The following is a 21,284-nucleotide window of genomic DNA, read 5'->3' as shown; positions in this document are numbered from 1 at the left end:
ACTCCTGAGATACTGAGCGTTCGTGTAAGTAGAATTTTATTGTTGCTCATTTTAGAAGAGCAATAAGTAGTTGAGTCCAGTTGTTCCCCGCTTAAGGATTCAACTCCTTGTTGTGGTTCATAAAAATCGATCTCTGAGGGTCATCAGGCAGATAATGAAAGAGGTGGTGGTTAAAAAAAACAAAAAAAGGATTGGATAGTTTAAGGCCTTGGAGTCTCTTTCGATTTCATTTTAGATAAAGTTTAGTACTGAAATATAACATGTAGTAAATGAAGAATCAAGGACATAGAGGTACTCCCAAAGTATACAATCTTTGCACGGGAGTCTTAACCTCAAACAGGTGGTGTGTGTTGAATGACAAAATAATTCAAGCAGGCAACTCTGTTGATGATGGATCAATTTCAGTCGCCTTCCTAGTAAGAATAACATTTGCTGGTTCCACTCTTACGATCATAAGGTTTTTTTTGATCGCTATTTTAGGTTATATGAAAGAAAAGGAAAAGTCTTTGGGTCGCTGGATGAACAGAGGAAACATTTGGAGTTATGGGAAATTGCCGACGACCATTTCTCAAAAATTCTTTGACAGATTTAACAAGTAAGCGAGTCATGGATGACGCAGATAAATCGAACTTGCAGCTCTAGCTGTCACACGTTCAATTAGCGGCACTTGTGTGAACTCACTTAAACTTTCCCAGCCAGGAATCAGCCACAATGGCCCCTAAAATAGGGGTCAGGTAGCACAGAGCCACAAAGGTGTGGTAGATGGAGGTGGCCAAGTCATCGCTCCAGCTCAAGAAGTATTTAAAGTACAGCACCAGGACAGCTGGGGACAAGCACAGCAAACATCTTCGTATTTTCATATCCATCTTAGATCTTACAGCTCTGAAATGTTCGGTCATATGTGAAATATTCTCACCGCGCATGCCATAGTAGGAGAACCTTTCACAGAACTCATTCACCACGATGAAAAAAATGCTGATGGGGTATCCACAAACTGTTTTGTCCTGAACAACATTCAGCAGGGTAAAATTATTCGATCAAACATATTTTTTAAACAGATATAACATTTACTACAGGTAGGTCTACTTCAGAATAATAAGTTATCAGTGGATCATACAGAAAAATGCATATTGATCTCTTTATTAAAAAAAAATCTGGCATGAACATCCAGCTTATTAAAGACCTTACCGTCCCTTTACTCTTCTTCTCTTTCTCTGGATCCTTGTAATCTGTGCAGGATATTAAACTGGTTTAACTACACATAAGTGATCGTTCTAACCTGCATGTTATCTCCAGGGATTTCGGCAGATTTTGATCTTCAAGACACACCAAAAGAAAAATCTCACCTGCCATGATGGATGAGAGAGGCTGCTGTTCTACAGGGATAATCCTTCAGTTCAAGAGTGAGGGAGCGTTTGCATAATATTGCTTCTTATTAATAATCCTTGAGCTGTCTTGCACCCTGCTGACTGTGTCGCTTTTATGATGGGTGGGAACAAGAGAAACAGGAGATAGGGAGTCAGCTATATATGGTCCTTGACAACTCATAAAAGTGACTTGATCAAATGGGAGATTAAAACGCAACCCGTTGCAGAGAAATTAGTGTATTTTATTACAAGAAAAGCATTGGAGAGCATCCTTTTACAGCAGAACAGTGACTTTGTGTTAAATAAAAATAAAAATAAAAAAACCATTGCTGCCCAAATATAAAACAATTCCTTAAACATCTCAATGAACACTAAAATGGTAAAAGCTTCAAATTTCTTCCACAGTAGGTGCAGTGTTTGGTTCCACACCTCTTTGCTTTGGCAAGAAGGTGAACCTCATCTTTACAGTGTATGAGCTCCACACAGCAAGATATTTAGCAAATATTGCACACAATCCTTTTTTAACAAACATTAATAAACAACTTGGAATATATTTTGTATGCAATGGCTTTAAATATTTTAAAACTCTCCCCGTTCTAAGACATTAAAGTGATTCAAGCTAAGATAAATCAAAGGAGGCCATTTTTGTAAATGTTTGTAGAAATATTACTTCATGTACAGGTTGGTGAGCGTATGCAGCATATACAGTTCATCTAGATATCAATACATTGGCTTATAAAAGTGGACTATACAAAAACACAATGTGAAACATTACCAAAATAAACAAAAAAACTGGGACGGGTGGTGGGTGTAATGTAATAAGGGCATGCATATGAAAGTTTCCAACAGGAATGGATCCATGAAAACCCTGCTTAGTCTTGTCAGGTGGACGTGAGGATGAAGACAGGTTACATAATCACTATCTGAAGCAGTGACAAAGTCCGTGTCCTGCCGTCTCTCTCCCCTCTTGTTGCTCACGTCTGACCTTTGTGCTCTCGCAGGGAATTGCGATTGGCTACATCCAACTGTGCTGTGTAGTTATGTATCAAACACAGTGCCTCGGTCCTAATCCGCAGAGGAAGCCAGCAGCAAAAATTTGGACGAAAATTGGCCAAAGCTGTCTGTGCTTTTGTCCCTCACGGGCATGCCAGGCTAGCGACGGTGTGCCGAGGCTAGCATCATACCACGGAGGAGGAGCTGGGGATGCCCTGGATGGTGGTACTCGTCGGCGTGCCACTGATGGCATTAAAGATGTGAAGAGAGTCAGGGAGAACGCTTTTGATGCCGTCTTCCACGGTGCTGATCTGGAAACAGGAATGAGATATTAACACAAACATCGAACGTTTGTAGCTAGCAAAGTTCATCGTAATATAAAGACTGCAAAAGCAAGCGACGACTAACAACATCCATCCACCACTTTTCTACAAACAGAAATCTGAATCTCACGAGTAGTAAATTCTTGTTTGTGATACCACTGGGATCATTTCCAGAGCAAGACTTCTGGCCAAACTATAGTCACAGACACTCGAGGCAATTATTTTGAGTTGAAAAGACAGGATCCTATGAAATAAAATGGGGGAGATTCATACCTGCATATTTATGGTCACTGGGACACAAATACCACATAGAAAATGACAGTTTGAGTTTAGTTTTTCTGCTCAGAATTCCGTAAGTGGTTTGTCTCTTTCTAAATGGTCTTTTGATGATTCCTTTACTTCTTTGCTGTTGCCCGGCAACAACACAGCATGTATGGCTTTAACCACCATTTGTTTTGTGTTACCTTTAAAGGTGCTGAGAGGTGGATTTTCATATCTTTGGACAAAAGCAGAAGTACCTCTCACGTTTTCAGACTTTACGGCGTGATAAGCCAGTCAGCTGGCCGTGGCTGTTCATTATAAAGACATGTGAGCAGAGGAAATCTTCACATCCGTCTGCAATCGCATAAATACATACGCGTCTCGATATGCCTTTATGGGGGGAGTCAAAACATCCATTACTTGAAGGGCAATCGATAACGAAAACAACAATAAATCCAAAATAAATTCAAAGCGTATTTGTGTATGGATGCAGATATCAGCAAAAGGTGCAACATAATGCTTCCATGGTTCACTCACGAAGAAAAAAAAAGTTTATGCACACACTGAAACACACACAGTGTAGGAACTGTACACACATGCAAACAGATTCCTATTAACATGTCAGAGACTGATCCAGCCAGCTGCTGCATCAGTCGTGCTGATTGCAAAGGTAAGATGTCAGTTGGTTTGATTCCTCAGATATCAAGAGAAGATCCACATATTAAGATAAGCCTGTGCGTGTATCGTGCGTGTTAAGGTCTGTAATAGATTGAATTCATGTAGGGATCAAATGAAGGTATACAAATCCAGTTGTTGTTGTTTTTAAGGTGTATAATAATGTCAGTGATCAGATGCTGTAGTCTGGCTGGACCACCAATCCACAACGTGTCTGACTGTTGTATTACCATCCAATCTGCTTGTGTCAGCATCAGGGAGAAACAGAGAAGGGAGTTATCAAAGAGCACCTTATCACATAGTCAGACGTCTCATGAACGGCTCTCACTCAGAAGCAGATTACACTGGGACCATTATTTAGGCAGATGATGACTGCCAATATTCCCGATGATGCAATCATGTACTCACCTGCTCATGCATGATGATGGACAGCTCTCTGGCAAGGTCCCTGTAGTTGGCCTTCATCTCATCGTGATACTCCTGCTGGTCCTCTTTGATTAGCCGCTCATTAATACTTAAGCCATGACCACAGGCCTCCACAAAATGCCTGTTCAGAGAAAGAGAGTTGAAGTGATTCTTCACCCTGAAAGTTTACGTGGCCCATCGAGTAAAGTATTTTCCTTCCCGCGTCACTTCTCTGTGACTCCAGAGTGCAGAAGGAGTAGCTTGAAGCTAACAACATCAGTTTACAAACTCTCCATCACATCATCTGGTATAATCCACGTCTTCTTTATCCAGCTGTAAATTCACTACTCTGAAAACATTTGGCAAACTTAAAAACAAACCCAACAATGACCCTACTGGTTCTGTGCTTCCCTGAATGAGCACAAGCGAGGTCACCTGAGTGCTCCAGCTGGTCATACTCAGCGCTACCGTGAACCTGATGTGATACGGTTTGTTTGTAACTCAAATCAGAGTAGTCGTGGATTACTGAGCATACAACTGGATTATACCAGACGATGTGATGGAGAGATTCTAAATGGATGTTTCTGGACAGTTTTGCTGTTTTTTTGTTGCTGTAAAGGTTAGCTGTCAGCAGCCCCTTAGCTTTAAGCTAAATATTAGTGACTGGCTCTTCCTGACTTCTGGCTTCACAGAAACTTCTAAGTGAGCAGTAGCTACCAGTTTTTGAGTACCCGAAAGGTAAAGTATACTTGTTAAGATGCGTCCAAGGAAGGTTATAGAGCAGTAAATGCATATAAAGCTTTTCAAATCTCACCTGAAGACCTCTTTCAGCTGCTTCACCTTGTTATCAGGATACTTCTTGGCACTAGCGTCATCCAGAAAAGCGCGGGCGTATGCGAGTGGTCCTGCATTTACCTAGGGGTACATGTATGAGTCATAACCATTATAGTTTTTATTTTTACATGTCATCAGGCATGGTCTGTGCGTGCATGATATAAATTCAAAGCTGGCACCTGAACACTGATGCTGCCCTGTAGTTTGAGCTGCAGGCGAATCATGTCCACCTCGCTGGAGGAGCAGAGCTGCTTTATCTCAGCCACCTTCTTGCTCATCTCATCGATGGCCACCTCAATGGGGCTGAGGTCAGTGTGGTGCTGGTACATCACAGCAATACGCTTCTTCACGTAAGGGAAACAATGTGTGGCTGGAGAACAGAAACACAGTGTCACTCCTTTTTTTTCTTCCTGCATGTGCCACTCTGACTTTTACAGCTTCTACTCGTATATGTAGTAATACTCCATTGATAATAAAGATTAGACGATAAAGCTGAACTTTTGAATCCTTTGCACCATAAAACAATAACTGTGGATAAGGAAAGGTCCTTCACAAACGGCTGACATGCTCATAATCGAATCAAGATCTTCCCATCATGCGCAGCGACATTCTGCTGAGTCATGAAAATGTGAGAAACACCTGGCTGAAGAATGTACCTCATTTGTGACATTGATAACTACGCACTACTATGGAATACTTTGATCTGCATGTTTGCAATTGAGACACAGCAGTTTCCCCTGTGGTGAATAACAGTTTACTCGTCATGAGAACTATGATGCTGAGAGAACATTTGCACGACGTCCTCGCTGGCACGAGATGACCTTTCTAGCATCTGAAAAAAAATGGTATCGGGAAGTTATCACATCTCGGTAATAAATGATTTATTTTAGAACTTAGAGTAATATCACAGGATATATATTAATCCCAATAAAACAGTCAACTAGTATATTATTTGAAAATATGGACTATGAATTCATACATGAACAATGAAATATACAAATTCAGAATGTAGATTTCAACATGATTAACATTTTAATCCACAGCTTCAATTCAATTAATTTATGTAGTACATTGATTTTTTTCAAACGAGCAAATTTTCAAAATGGTTTCCATTATTATTCATTATGTATTTATGAACTCTTTTATGAATTTTGACACAATGTGAGAGTTTTGAAATTTTTAAAAATACCCGATTTATATTCTTTTTATCATTCCTATATTTACTGAATATCAAAAATAGTTAAATAATGACTTATACACACACAAATGTATATACATGTATAAATATATACATACATACACACGGGTACACATATCTATATCTATATGTATTTGTTTATTTTATTTATTTATTTTTAAATGTTCTAAATAGCTTTTGATGTTTGTCTGTTTGCAGGAAAATTTGTAAGGTCTACAGGGTTTATGGGATAATAGAACCTGGATCTGTATTTCGTATTGTCTTCATTGTCTTTGGTTAATAAATTGAATTAATACTGAATTACTGGAACTGGAGGTGAGAAGTTTAAACAGAGGAAGATTTAGAAGAAAGGAATTCAGACGTTTTTGTTTTTTTGTGTGTGTTCCCGTGAAAGTTTGCTTACTTTCACAGCCCTCCTTTCAGAGTGTATCTTAAGAGGTACTACTACCTTTACACTGTGGGAGTACTTACTGGTTAGTATAGTCCTGCGTTTACACTGCTCCTCCACTCCACCTTGCTTTTTGCCTGATATGGTGAACGGCATCTCAAACACAAAACGACGAATATTGTGGCTTTTTTCAAAGTCAGTCTTTCTGTCCACCAGCTCCTTCTCCTCCATGTACGGGGTCACGTGGGTCACTTGTATATATGCGTACTTGGAGTCCAGGTCTTTGGGGTTAATCTGCACAACACACATTAAATTATAAGTGATCAGTTATACATCAGAAAGGGAAAAACAGGCTCTAATCACAATAAATAAAACCGCAGTTGTCTCACCCTTCCAGAGTCTTGAATCATCTTCACATTTTCTTGCCCAAACTTGTCAGAATACAACTTGAGGAGCCTCTGGGATATTTCTGACAGGGGAGTGAATTTGGGTTCTTTGTAGATGTACTCCTTACCATCCTCATCCTCAAAGAAGCCCTGAAAAGATGAAAAACCCACATTTCAATCGCAATACGTGGTAGGGGATATTTGTAATATACAGAAGCAAACAACCACGTGAAACCACAGATGGGCCATGAGTGGAGTCATTCCAAGAGTAAATGAATGGTAATGTCCTCCACATATACATGAACCTCTATCTAATGTCCAGGCACAAAAACAATAAAAAAAAAGAATAAATGCAGCACTGTGAGACAGGGGGGTACAGACGGTAAATATTCTTGTATCTACTTGTGTATTTTAAATGTTTGTGAGATATTCAAAGGTTTCCTGTAATTATTAATACAACACTGGAGTAAAAGGGAGTTAAAGGATAATCTAGCACTGACTGCATTAGCAAAGGAGCACAACACAACCTACGACACCACTGCGGGCCAACCGCAACGTCGGCTCACGTGTTGATTTACCTCAGACTCTGAGTCAGTAAACTGGTACTGCTACAAGGGTTTGGACAACAGAGAATACAATCATTATTCCATGATAGCTACCTTAAACACTACAGAGAAATTTAACACACTCAGATGAAGAAAGACACACAGATTTGTCATTGCTACTGAAGCACACAGGCAGAAGTAACAACACTCAGAAGATAATCTAGAAAACGTCACAAACTTGGACAGGAATGGAGGTCAGTGGGAAGGGTAGGAGAATAAACCATTCACTTCAGTATTGCTAATTGATTTTCTTTTCATTCCTGAATTAAAACAAGAATGCTTATCATAGTGTCTGGAGTAAAGAGTTGCTTTTTGCAGCTTGAATATCAGCAGCTAGCAGCCTAATATTGCTGTTCAATTAATTTCAAAGTACTTTCTCTTAATTTTGTGTACAAAATTTATTTACCGGTACAAACTTTGAGATGTAGTCTGGTGTTTATAAGAAAAGTCTCCAAATTCAGGTGGGTTTTAAAGGTGTTAGGTGCAATTTAACATTTTGGAAAAACATTCAAAAACCCTGTAAAATGATTCAGGGTATGATTTGACTTGGAAGAATAGTCAAATGTCCAGAAAACCAAAATTGTAGTCTGAAGTTCAACATTCTTGTAAAATTGCAATAATAATCATAAAAATTCACACTGCATCAAAGTATTTTGATAGTATCAAATCAGGACATAAGTTCATCATCCAAGCCTTAGCCGGTGGTAAATTCTTAGAAACCTACATCTGTACCACAAATGGTGAACACTGATATGAGCGCAGAGGAGGATGAGCGCCATGCAACATAGTCCTAAATACAGGAAGCAGTAATGAAGACTGTTACTGTGACGTCAAGCAGCAAATTAGGTGTGACGAGTGCGATGGATTATAGCAGCACCAACACCACCACTGCTCAGACAAGCTAGTACAGTTTACCGTACAACTTACCGCTGCCTTAAAAGAGGATAAAAAGCAGAAAAGGCTGTTAGACACTGGCAGCCCCCATGCAACACCAGCAACCAAATTAATACTTGTGTGTGTGTGTGTGTGTGTGTGTGTGTGCGCGCGTGTATGTGTGTGTGTGTGTGTGCGTGTGTGTGTTTGTGAAATCAAAAAAACAAGGATTCTAGCTAGAACTGTCTAGGATATGCTGTTGCTCAAGTGTTTGACTCACCTGGCCAAAGAAGGCCACTCTGAAGTAGGTGCCCAGTAACCTCTTGCCTGTGTGCATGACCTCCGTCACTTTGCTGTACGCTCGGTGCAGTGTGTCATAGAGGTGCGCCAGTTTCTGTGCAGTCAGAGAACATGATTAGGATTTAATTTCAAGACCTGTAGCGGAATTAGCAGAAACTATGAGGTTTATTTGCTCGGTTCAGTGTATAATTCCACAAACCAACAGGAGCACGTACGACCTGCCCCCCTCTCAATAATGACCTCAATTACAGCCAACCCTCCTGTATTTACCATCTTTTCACATTTACATTGAAGTCAACAGTACATAATGACCAAATTACTGCTTTTGCACCATTAATATGACTCAATTTCTTCATTTTCCGTCTACATTCTTTTGAATTCAAAAGCATTAAAAAAATCATTATCCAAATAATTCCACAGTTTAACTCCACAGAGACTCCCATCGGCTTTCCCCTGTATGTGCATCTCGATATGGCTTGTGAAATTAAATTACCCTCTACGATCGTCACCAGTTCATCTTAGTTCAAACATCCTCTGTAGATTAACAGGTACTAATCTACAGTATTTCTGGCTTTAAATGTGACTAATAATGTTTTCAAATCAATGAAATCTTTAATTTCAACTCATGTGACTTGGAAAGGAGTCTGCTGTGTTCTTTTGCAGCCCCCTTGTTTATTAACGACGTTGCTTTTTACTGAAACACAAACAAAGGTTTGCTATTTGTCACAGCAGTGGCGCCCCACACCTCTGGGCGGTGACCAAAATACGGAAGAAGTGAACAACACAACACATGAAGAGAAGCAGAAACTAAAATGGACTCAATTTATAAAGCGCTTTTCTACTTTAGCGGCACTCAAAGCGCTTTACACTCATTTCATTCACCTATTCACACACACACTCACGGTGAAAGCCGCCATGCAAGGCGGCAACCCACTCATCAGGAGCAATGATGGGTTCAGTATCTTGTTCAAGGACACTTCGACATGGTCACCAGGGGTGAGGATCAAACCAGCGACCCTTCGGTTGCTAGACGGCCACTCTACCCCTGAGCCACGCTGCCCACACACTTTGTGAAGTTGAAATCAGTTTGAGGCCTATTAGGACTCGCTAAAATGCAGTGTTTGACTGTGTTTCTATGCTTTACCTTATATAAAACTAAAGTAACTGCCGATGAAGGAAGCTGTGTATACCTCAAAGTCCCTGCGCTTTTCATAGATGGGGATGATGAGCTTGTAGATGTCAGCGATGAGCTCATAACGCTCAGCTTTCCACAGGCCATCAGCGCACTCCTCCAAGAGCTCCATGAGCACATCCTGAGAAGAGGACATCGGTGAGGATCGATATGTGAAAAAACTGATCATATTTGAAGAGAATAACAAATAATGGTGGATCTAGAGGTAAATAACCAGCGCAGCAGCATATATATTCCTTGAGTACAACTTCTTCAACTTCATTCTTCTTACAGGTTATGATTTTGAAAGACTCCAAAAATAATCTATTACTAGAAGAATTAGACATTGCACTACATATATACACATATATATATATATATACATATACATATATATACACATATATATACATATATACATATATGTATATATATACATATATATGTATGTATATATACACACATATATATACATATATGTATGTGTATATATATATATATATATATATACACACACACACATATATGCCTGCATGTAAATTTATTTATTTATTTATTTATTAAATATAAAACATCAGTTTTATCATTTAAATAGGGATCACCTTCTGTGTAGTTTTCCAAGAATTTAAGCAAAGGTGGAACAGATGAACTACAAGGCAGTGAGAGTTGCATATCTGGACAATAGAAATCATTCCAAAGAAAATTCATTTTTTTCAGCAGTAAATCAATAAATTAGCCGGTGATTTTTCTTGTTTGCTTTAGCAATAGAAAATATATACGTACTTCATTGAAATGGACGTCCTGCATGCCAACATCCTCCATCATTGCTGCTTCTTCATCAACGTTTGGGGTCACAACCCGAAAGGCGGTGCAGCCCTGCTTGAACATGCCTGCAGGATGGCGTCAGATTTTTTAAACCAACATATTAACTATAATCTGACAGAGCTGCTGTGTGTCAAGCAGCAATATGATGATCAAAGTACCTTTTCTCCGCAGATATTCTGCCACAAGTGCTGCTACATGAACGTAGCACATGGCGGCCTGTAACACCAGGAGCAAACCAGGTCAGATGAGAAAACTCGAGTACAATGTGTAAGGAGGTTGATTCAAGTATTTTCAATCCTGTCAGTACACGACCTCGGACATATCTCCATTCTTCACGTGGATTCGAGCCATGCTGTCCAGCCAGGTTTTTCGGAGCTCCGGTGTGCTAGCGTAGGACTTGGCCAGGCTGTACTGGAGGTCCACCAGCATCTCCGGGTCTCTCTCATGTTCTTTCATCTGAGCAGTGGCCATCAAGACTGTTCTGATGCGTTTGGTCAGGTCCTTCACATCTGATGGGAAAGCTGTGTTCTGTTGAGGAGGCGGCAGAAATAAAATTCTAAACCATGAGATTACTTCATTTAAATAGTGGGAAAACTCCAGTAGTAACTAATTTCCTGACCTTTATAGTTTTGTCGCTGTTGGCACAGTTGTTGATTATTGACAGGGACTGCTGGAAGCGAGTGCTCCCAATACCAATGACATCAGCAATTAACTGGCTGACAGCAATCACCACCTGACGAAAAGGAGAGACTCATCATGAATACAGCGCTTCCTTGACGCTGGCTCCAATCCACAAACTAATATCTCACCTGTAAGTGCGTCCGTACAAAAGTTTTACGACCAGTGTAGTCGAAGTTGCTCTTCATGAGGAAATAGAGCAGATGAGCTGCATCACTTCGAATGGAGCTCAGCTTGGAGTTGCAACATTTCAAGATTTCATAGCAGAATGCAGCACACATGTCAGCACGGCCTTCAAAAAACGTGCAGGGAAACTACGGGACGAAGGAGACGACAAGGGCTTCAGCCACAGGGATTATCATGATAAACACAGTGTTGATGGACAGGGCAGCGTTTGCACCTTGTAGATGAAGGTTCGCAGTGAGGTGAAGACCTGCTTGAGGGCCGTTTCTGACTGATTGATCCGCAGGAAACAAAGGTGAACTTCAAAAACTTTCTTCATGAGAGGACTGTGGCCATGGTCGGAGCACAGCTGTGTCTATTGTGAAGACCAAGTCAGATCAGATATAGGAATCAGATACTTGGATGAAAGAATACTTAAGAATGATGTGACACTTTATAATAGTTACAGGACTGATGAGATAATAAATCCTGACATACATCACAAGTATGACATCATGTTTTACCTTGAAACCCATGATGAAGATACTGAGGGTGTCCAGGACAGTCAGGCACACTTCGGTGGCGATGTTGGCTTCTAGCAGGGATTGATTTAACACGTCGGCGTCCGAGTGACTGTAGGCTGAACAACACATAGATCAGATCAGACCTCTTTAGATATACAGTATGTAAGATACAATTAATTATGACAATTGAAGATGTTGCTTGAAGAATGAACATTTTTCTGAGGTTGACAAGTCATTTCATTTTAAACTTGACAAAAAAAACTTTCAAAAAAATCTTAAAAAACTTAAAAGAAGCAATGAATAGTAAATGAAAATGGTGAGATGTTCATTGTTTCTTAAAAGGAGCATTATGCAGTTTTTCAGAGAAGAGGTGATGGCTGCAGATAAGACGTAGCAACACGTGCTGGTGCATTCACGTCTCTTTATGTGAGAATTTGCAGATTACTGAATAAATGTAACATGATTTGAAGTGAGCAACAGATTTTCAACAAAAGTGAGACAGGAAAGAACAGAAACGTCTTTTGACGTGAGGGGACCGCATTTTTGGTTCAACTGTGAATTGCTGCATGCTACTAATCAATCTCATTATGCATTAAAATGAAGTAGCTAACAACTAACATTATACCGAATGATTAACTAGTAGCGGGAAAAGGTCTTCTTCTCCTCTGTCTCTTCATAGCTTCCTCCATAAAAGTCTTTTTTGGCCTTTTCAAGTGTGACATCGTCTCTGTGCTGAGAATTCCAAGCTAGCCTCTAGAAAGCAGCGCTATAAGCTAGCAGGAGTTTACATGCAGGTCAGCTCAAATGTCAGAGAGCAGGATCAGGCGTACGGAGCTCAGAGGAGGAATGAAGGTCAGTGCTCTCTGTAAATGGTGCTGAAACTGTTACCTTATGTTAAAAAGGCTGCATAATGCTGCTTAAGTGCAAAAAGACAATTACAACTGGAATTCCATTAATAAAAAAACGGGAGATAAAAGCAGCACAGATGCATAAACAGCAATTTTTACAACAAGCGATAATTTGAAATGAAAGCCTTCATATTTGGCAACAGTTGTTTTGATGAAATGTAAAACATGGTTAAAAGCAGATGAGCTGGTAATGTTCAGTTAAGACAGGCATGCTCTTAATTCAACCAATGAACACTGCCTGCCAACCTGATACATTCTTACCATGGTCTACTGATATTCCAAGAATACTTGAAATCTTTCTTACACTGAAAACACAAAAAACTTTATTAAATGACGCCATTTCAAAGAACTGCCACATAGTTTAAGCCCTGTAACATCAAATGAACTGGACCCGGATTTCAAAATCTTTTCTAAAGCATCTCCTGCGTCCTGCTTGATGGCGGGCTGGGTTTAACAGAGGACAGGGAAGTGTAGGGTGATGGTGATGATGATGACGACGACGATGATGATAATGATGATGAGAAGAAGCATTAAGACTACACAGGGAGAGGCGGAGGAGGGCGGGATTCCTCTGTGGGAGGATTAGAAGTACAGTATGGGACACTTACTGTGGTTAAAAGTGTATGAGTTATCCAGGCTGCTGAGCTGCTGTAAGCGGGCATGCATCATTCCCGCCCTGTTACGGGACACAGGCAGAGTCTGAGACTTCCGCTCATGTGCTACGGGTCCTGCCCCTTCCTGGTTCCTGATGAGGAAACAGGACAATGTTAGATGAATTCCAGCAGAGCCAGTGTTAGTAGAGCAGGTTAGGATGATTATTGCATCCCTCAAATGTCCTGGAAGCCAAAGCAGATTTAAGGATCTAGCTAACAGGAGAAGCCTGAATAAAGAAAATATCTTTGGAAAATACACACAAGTCAGGTTGCCTTCACACATGTAGACTGCATGTTTGGCATGCAGGTTAATCACATGAGAAAAGGCAGCAAAACAACGGTAAGTTAAAGCTGAAGCCATGCATGAGGAGGGCACTCGGTGTCATCGCAGCTGTGTAGCGATTATACGGTGAGAAGATATCATGCAGCATTAGTTTGACTTTTCTTCTTACCCAAGCAGGAGAGGGCAGGAGCCAGCTTTTATGTCATTATGTTAAACTTGCCAGCATTTAAGTGAATAGAGATAGAAAAAGTAGTGGGACGTTAGTGAGAGTGAACACCCAAAAAGCCCCTGGGAGTCGAGGCCTGACGCCCCACACAGTGGAGCAAGGACACGTTATGCATTTAAGATAAATTCTCAATTAAATAATTATGCCGAATAAACAGTTGGGACCCTCAAAATCTCTGATATCAGCATTTACTGTTCACGCTGGAACGCCTGAAATTATTTGGTAAACTTACGTTCTAAGAGACATTTTGGACTAGAAGTTTAATCCATTAACTTAATTATTGTTTCTGTTGATGTATAATTCATATGATTAACCTCGTTCAGTATTCATGTTCCATTTCTCAATTTCCACCGTGGTTAATGTATTAGATTGTTGTGACTGTAGTTTCACATACGTTGCCAAGTGTTTTGTTCCCAGATTATTCACAAATTATTTCCACTGGTTTTAGAGCCGTGTAAACCTTGTCATCACCGTGTATTGTAAAAAAAAATAAGATAAATTAAAACATGATGTTAATTAAAACCCAGTAGCATTTCTCAGTCTTATTCAGACACGAACAACGTTACCTTGCGATGTATCGCTTTCCCATGTATCTGAACTGATGGAGGCAAACTCTGTGGAAGAAAGAGAGAAATTAACTGCTATAAATGTTTCAAGAGTTACTTGTATGAAAAAAAAAAAACTTTGAAAAAAAACACAGGCACAGCACAGCACGACTCAGCACTTCAGCTGTGCCTGGTAGGGACAGAGAGACAGAGAATAGCAGCTGAGAAATATTTGTCAGGCTTGATTTTGTGGCAAGCTGCCATAAACTAGAAAAATGGACCTTCACCACCCAGCACAGCAAGAAATTAAATTGTCCAAGACATTTTCAACAACTTTATCATTCAAACTAACACCAAAAGTCGAGGTAATGGAGGTAAGGAGATATGACCTCATTAGACCTGGATCTGGTTCCTGGCTAATACTTAAATCTAAATGATTGTTTTATTACTCTAAGAAATTAAATGAAAATCTCTCCACCACTTTAGAAATTAAGTTGCTAAGTTTTTGGGCAATGAACACGGCACAAATCACCATAACAAGGTGACGTAGGTACAAAATTTCTGCTTTGTGAAAAGTTTTGCTCCAAGAAGTCTTACTCGATAAGAGTGAAGAAGTCCATCAAATCAGCAGATGAAGCCTTGTTCCAGTAAGTGAAAAGAGCATCTGGAAGTCGTAGAAATGATTATAGGTTTCAGTATTTTCGACATGTATATCTTTGAGTGAAGTGTAACGCATTGAAACAGCAGAAAAGGTGAGCTCTCACCCTCGGACATGCTTTTCAGCACATGTAAAAAGCACATGAGGAAGCTCTTGATCTCCGTCTGGTCCAGTTTATCACATCGTAGTAAAGTGCCGCCCAGGGTTGAGGCAGTCTGGTTCTGAGGGGACAAAGAGGCTGGTCAGAGACAAATATGTGATCGAGAAAACAAGCTACTACAGCCGCTGCACTATCTTTCTTTTTTACTTTCAAATTGATTCAGTGCTCATGGCTCAAAATCTGGATCTGTATCACTGATGGATCTATCATCAAGGATGCTGTCGCAGAAAATACACAGAAAAGATACTTCTAGGGGGTCAATAACAGCTTGGTTAGTCCTTCATTCAGATGTAATAGTGCTCTATGCATTGAGGCAAAGGCCGCTGTGGCCCAGCTGCGGTGGGGACAAACAGACAGTAATAGCGAGGACTTGGCAGTATACCAAGTGCATTCCTCTGCCAGCAGTTAGTCTTGACCCTGAAACTGGCTGCGGATGACTTCATGGAAAGCATGAGCAACTGAGAATGGAGCACTTGAAAAGCTGTTGGGCTCTTAGTTTTTCAAAATAGCTTTCAGCATATATAACCTTTTTAAGGTTGGCTTCCTTCTCTTCCTGTACACATGAAGGTAAAAGCTACACAGGTAAAAGCAACTCCAACTGAAGGAAAAAAAAACAAACAAATGTAATAAGGTTTGTCCTCCCTCCCTCACTGTGTACGCTGCCTCCAATCACTACCAGAAAAACTGCGTCATTTGTATCCACTGGACTTCTCAGAATCAGTCTCTTATCACAGAAAGAGTAAAAACTGACACAGCACACATGAGAGAAACAGCGAAAGCCCCCGAGGGTGCATGCTTGTCTGGTAAACCAGCAGAAAAAGCCCTGTGAGCCACTGTGCTGCGGCTGCTACTCCACAACACAAACATGCAAAAGCCGGAGGATCATCTGGAAAGCCTCGAGATTAGGAAACACACTCTCACACACTTTTACATTCCCACGTGGGACACTCTGGGAATTTCTGTGTTTTATACTTGAAGTGCATTGTTGGGCTGCACAGTGGGGGCAGAGAGCAAAGAGAAATCCACGGTGACACGCTTGGCGGTGACGGAAACCACCAACTCATCAGTCTCCGTAAAGAAACGCAGCACACTGACAGAGTGTCTCCGTGCAAACTTCTCCGTCTGCTGCAGCCAGACGCACAGGGTGGAGTTGAGGGCACAAGTTAACAATTAGTGACTGTCAGGTAAATTTTTGTCATTATAAAGAGATTTCTGAGAGACTCTGGTGGTCTACAGGTATCACTGGAACCAGCATTTGAATAAACATTGGATTAAATGTCTCCACGCGGGTCTTGTAGCCGTTTCTGAGATGTACCTTGTCTAAGGAACCGCCCTTGTCGTTGTTCCTCTCAGGCAGACTGTTACCGGAGTCTGTGCTGATGAGCGACCCGCGGGAGTCTGCGTGACGCACCGAGTTAATGTTGGGGGTCGATGACGTGTGAGGGGAAGCTGTAAGAAATTGAAGTTAGCGTTACCCTTTCATTAACAAAATTGTCTTTTTGACTTTCTCCTGTCGTTTTCAGTCTCACCGGTGCCAGAAATGACTCCAAAGACATCTTTGTGCAAGCTGGCATCCAGAAAGGTGCTGGATCTGGGCGGCGTCATCAAAGCACTGGTGAGCAGTGAGTCTTCTCTTCCATTCTGAGGGGAAACAAGAATTTGTTGGCCACAGTCAGAAATCTAGAACGCTATGATTTTAGGTGCTCGTGTAGGTCGTTTGAGTTGTTCATCTGTTTTGGCTTTATCTTTGACTGAGTGGATTCCAACTTTTCAAATGTTGCAGCGGCTCACTAAGGAATAACTCCATACCACAGCTGCAAGCCTAGCAGGCTGAAGCAAGTAGCACCTCAGAAAAGGAAAGATAGCAGTTCTTTTAGATGGTGAATGTCCTACATGGGAGCACATCCTGGAACCACTGGGAATATTTAGTATTGTTTAAAGTTTTTTAAGTAAATATACCGTACTGCCCTAAACAAACATACCAAAGGTTTTAAACATAATTGATAGTCTGACAATTGTGATTTTTTTTTTTAAATATTAGGAATTAATGTTTTACTCCTGAATGGATAAGTTGATAATGAAATTGGAATGTTATTCACCTATTTGATGTTAGTCTCTGTTAGACCAGGTGTTTTAGTCACATTTTTTACACGAACTGTAAACGGTTGTGCCGTGAAGTGAATTAATCAGGATGCCACAGTGGAACTTCTAGTTGATAACTTATCATCAAAGACTCCTGTATCCCTTTTTAGATTTATGTTTTATAGGTTTTTCTTCGGTGGCACGGTGGCGCAGTGGTTAGCACTGTTGCCTCACAGCAAGAAGGTTCCTCGTTCGAGTCCTGGCTCCAGCACAGGATCTTTCTGTGTGGAGTCTCCATGTTCTCCCTGTTCCTGTGTGGGTTCTCTCTGGTACTCCAGCTTCCTCCCACAGTCCAAAGACATCAAGAGGGGACGAGGCTGACTGATACTCTAAATTGACTGTAGGTGTGACTGTGAGTGTGAATGGTTGTCTGTCTCTATGTTGGCCCTGTGATGGATGGATGGATAGATGGATGGATGTTTTCCCTCTGTTTGTGTGACATCTATATCTGTTTTCAAAGTGTTGTGGGGGGTAAAGCTCTGAAGTTATTCTCGGTTATGATGTAACTGACCACTAGATGGCACCCTTACATTGCTGGGGAGGTTGATGGTGAACGGGGAAACTTCCTTCACATTCAACCTGTTGACGTTCTCCTGAAGCAGACCAAACAAGGGCAAGTAGAGGGTGGCCAACCTGGCCTGCTGGCTCTGGAAGACAAACGGATCTCTCAACTTTTCACAAACATAAACCCAGAGTGAGAATTGATTTAAAAACTCAGAGGTGAGAGAGACGTGATTACTTTTGAGGTGTAGCGGTCATCAAAGGTGTGTTTTATCATCAGGTTCTTCAGCACCTGGATGGCGATCTGTCGGATCTCCCTGAACTCCTGCAGGGCTGCATTGACCTCCCTGAGGAGCATCCCAACCAGGAAGTGGTTCTTACAAAAGTCATCTGTCAGCGAGTAATCCAGTTGAAGGTCTGAGAGGAGGAGGATGAAGAGATTAGGACTAGTAGATAAAAGCATGTGAGTAGAGATAGAATCACACAGCAGCAAACAATAAAAGCAATTTTCATAAATCTGACACAATGAAACCCCACTGTAGCCAGCGCTCAAATATTTGTACAGACATGGTTCTCACCCGGCCTTAAACTTATTACCTCCCAATCACTATGGAAGAAGAAAAAAGGTTCATGTTTGAGATATTCAGGTTGTGTGACTGAGCTGCAGTCCTTCATTAACTGTGATTATGGCGGACAAACAGGATTAAAGCTCATGATTGAACACAGGAGGCCGTTCACTGCCTGCTTCCAATAGCATGAAAGAAATCACACAAACAAGAGTACCTCTAAAATTCATCTTCTCAAAGCTTTTTTTTATAAGCTTTATAAAGATGATTTCTTAGGAATCACAGCAAATAAAATGCACCTGGAAATATTCACACCAAATTTCCCTTTTTTAACTTCATTAGTCACACTTGCCGAGGCCTTTTTTAATCTCATAGACATACGAGCACAAAAAAAAAATTTAGTATAAATCTTTTGGTTCTTTGTCTCGGACAGATAAATTATTCCACATCAGCAAGTTTGCAGCAAAACTTGAGGAGATTCAATGAAGATTTCGGGGGGGGAATTTCCAAATTTCTGGTCGTGGTAGAAAGACTAAATTAAAGTCTGTTCTCACAGGGAACATGCAAGCTGCATCCTCGCGCCTACCTACTGGAGCATCGAATGACTCCACTGTATCATAGGGAGATAATAAAGCTAAAAAACATGACAAAAACACCAGGAACACACAGAATGAACAAATTATATTCTTCAAACTCAGACAGCTACAACACAAATGTGTTCATATTTTTGTTTCATGTGTAATATTTTGGGTACACAGTACAATTGATCCTTTTTTGATGTTGTAACACACACACACACACACACACACACACACACACACACACACACACACACACACACACAAAATGAAATTAATTGCATTTACACCTTGAAATCTCAGTATCCTTCCTTTCCCGAAAGGCATGGGCAGGTTTAAAGGGACGTAGTGCTCGTGGTTGCACACAACACGCAGGAACTCAAACTTGAACTCAAACAGAGTCTGTGTGAGAAACAACAAAAACAATAAGCCCAGCTATGAATAAACGGTCCTGTTTCTATAAATGCCGCTAAGTTACCTTCGGGTCTCCAGGGACAAAACAGTTGATATAGTTATTGATCTGCTTGAACATAAAGCCTCTGTCCATCAGGTTGAAGCAGCGCTGCAAGGTGACCAGAAGTATTGTTATTGATGAACAGAAACAGAAAAGTTGTACATACATTCACATCTCTTGGGTCCTCACCTTGATGAAGACCGCCAGGCTGTGGTTGGCGTTCCTGGCTGCATCCAAGTTGTCTTTGTACTTCTGAGTGATGTGCGGCATCATCATGTTGACCAGAGTTTCCACCGTGTGATGGAAGGATGCTGAGAAGCGCTGGTTCCTGGACAGCTGCAGGACACGATCAGGAGGTTAGTGTTATTATACAGCACTAAACAGTTCATATCAATCATCCTCATTCTTTATTTGGTACATATCAGCTGCATTAAGTTTTTGCTGGGCTTTCTGTGGTCCATTCAAGAACAACAATCACATCAAATAAGCAATATTTTAAATTATAATGAATAGAAGAATCAGGGAGAACAAGAAAAAAAAGAATTTAAAATTCATTCCATGACAAGTTGCAGGGGTATTTCCATATTACTATTGATAAATAACAGTTTCTGACCTTGAGCCTTTCTGTCCGTAATGGGATGTTTTTAACAGCAGGACATTTCCAAGTCATTTATTGCTAACAAACACATGTATTAAAAGAATTAAATAAAAGTATATCCTAATTCTGCAAGGCAGCATTACAATATTTGCTAGAAAACTGACACAAGATGTTTTATACGAAGGAACATCGTGGTACTGGACAAGTCTTGTTGGGAATTCTATTCCCAATTACCAAAACTGACTTTTAACGACATAATATCCACAAATTTGTATTCTTCTGTGTATTTTTTAAGGGAAATGTACTTATTAAAAGAATGTTAATGTCAATTTTAGTAGTATTTTAAAGTAGGTTTCAGGAGGAATGTCTGCCACACACAAGTGCTGAGGTTGTGACGTGTTAACAGACAGAGGGTTTTGGTATTTTCATGAGATCTACTGATCTGTTTTCAGACCGCTTTGCTCTACTCCGCTGTGGCTGCCAGAATATACCAGTGGACGTTAAACACAAGGAAGTGGTTGGTTATGGGCTACGAACAAATGCAGCCAATTCAAGTGCAGAATAGTGCAGGCCAGACTGCAGATACATAATACTCTGACTGTGGTGCTGCGGCTGTCCACAAGACTTGGCATGTTGCACAACTGTAACGGAGAACTTGAGCTGTAATAAAGCAGACACTAGCCTGTGAGTCATACTTTGGGGCAAACTTACCTTCACTTTACAGCTCTCAATCAAGTACTGAGCCATGGACTTGACTAAGGCTTCAAAGAAATACCAGGAGTACTGGAGGGCAGACAAACAGCAATCAGTGGAGAACAGAGGGGGAATTATACAGCATATAGACAAAGTAAAGAAGTAGAAATATGTGTACCTTGAGCAGCTTGTTACTAGTGAGGAAGTCAGTGGAAGGCTTGAGGATAGCAGTCATGGCTTTGGCTAACTCTTCATGCACTGTTCGGGCGGTGGACGATGTGTAGGGCTCCGTCTTGAAAACAAACTGCATGACACCAACGATAATAGTGAAGAAGGCGCCATGTTAACACG

The 21,284-nt window shown here is 40.7% G+C and overlaps 1 protein-coding gene across 5 annotated transcripts in view; it reads right to left on the bottom strand.

Moving 5' to 3' along the window:
- Positions 1-1,577: 1,577 nt before the first annotated feature.
- Positions 1,578-21,284, bottom strand: part of LOC147252326 (dedicator of cytokinesis protein 9-like) — a 76,740-nt gene continuing 57,033 nt past the window's right edge. For 3 of the 5 annotated variants that reach the window (XM_086220601.1, XM_086220598.1, XM_086220600.1), the window contains exons 26-53: positions 21,112-21,237; positions 20,952-21,023; positions 19,832-19,978; positions 19,667-19,750; positions 19,479-19,590; positions 18,283-18,461; positions 18,074-18,190; positions 16,931-17,042; positions 16,717-16,850; positions 15,348-15,462; positions 15,181-15,247; positions 14,605-14,652; positions 13,485-13,621; positions 11,969-12,084; positions 11,683-11,820; positions 11,414-11,596; positions 11,224-11,337; positions 10,917-11,132; positions 10,763-10,820; positions 10,563-10,669; positions 9,799-9,921; positions 8,589-8,702; positions 6,834-6,980; positions 6,528-6,738; positions 5,038-5,228; positions 4,839-4,939; positions 4,028-4,166; positions 1,579-2,671 (exon numbers count right to left, since the gene is read on the bottom strand). In XM_086220601.1, coding sequence (XP_086076727.1) covers positions 2,546-2,671; positions 4,028-4,166; positions 4,839-4,939; positions 5,038-5,228; positions 6,528-6,738; positions 6,834-6,980; positions 8,589-8,702; positions 9,799-9,921; positions 10,563-10,669; positions 10,763-10,820; positions 10,917-11,132; positions 11,224-11,337; positions 11,414-11,596; positions 11,683-11,820; positions 11,969-12,084; positions 13,485-13,621; positions 14,605-14,652; positions 15,181-15,247; positions 15,348-15,462; positions 16,717-16,850; positions 16,931-17,042; positions 18,074-18,190; positions 18,283-18,461; positions 19,479-19,590; positions 19,667-19,750; positions 19,832-19,978; positions 20,952-21,023; positions 21,112-21,237 — 3,534 coding nt within the window. In that variant the 3' untranslated portion in view covers positions 1,579-2,545. Of the gene's footprint in view, positions 2,672-4,027; positions 4,167-4,838; positions 4,940-5,037; positions 5,229-6,527; positions 6,739-6,833; positions 6,981-8,588; positions 8,703-9,798; positions 9,922-10,562; positions 10,670-10,762; positions 10,821-10,916; positions 11,133-11,223; positions 11,338-11,413; positions 11,597-11,682; positions 11,821-11,968; positions 12,085-13,484; positions 13,622-14,604; positions 14,653-15,180; positions 15,248-15,347; positions 15,463-16,716; positions 16,851-16,930; positions 17,043-18,073; positions 18,191-18,282; positions 18,462-19,478; positions 19,591-19,666; positions 19,751-19,831; positions 19,979-20,951; positions 21,024-21,111; positions 21,238-21,284 lie in introns of all 5 variants that reach the window. The other 2 variants (XM_086220599.1, XM_086220602.1) reach the window with 2 other exon arrangements.

This window comes from Aulostomus chinensis, chromosome 12 (assembly GCF_037954235.1).
Source record: "Aulostomus chinensis isolate RoL2024-O1b breed Wild chromosome 12, RoL_Achi_v1.0, whole genome shotgun sequence".
Lineage (NCBI taxonomy): Eukaryota > Metazoa > Chordata > Actinopteri > Syngnathiformes > Aulostomidae > Aulostomus > Aulostomus chinensis.
Note: the sequence above shows the minus strand (reverse complement) of the source record. Positions and strands in the feature narration are given on the sequence as shown.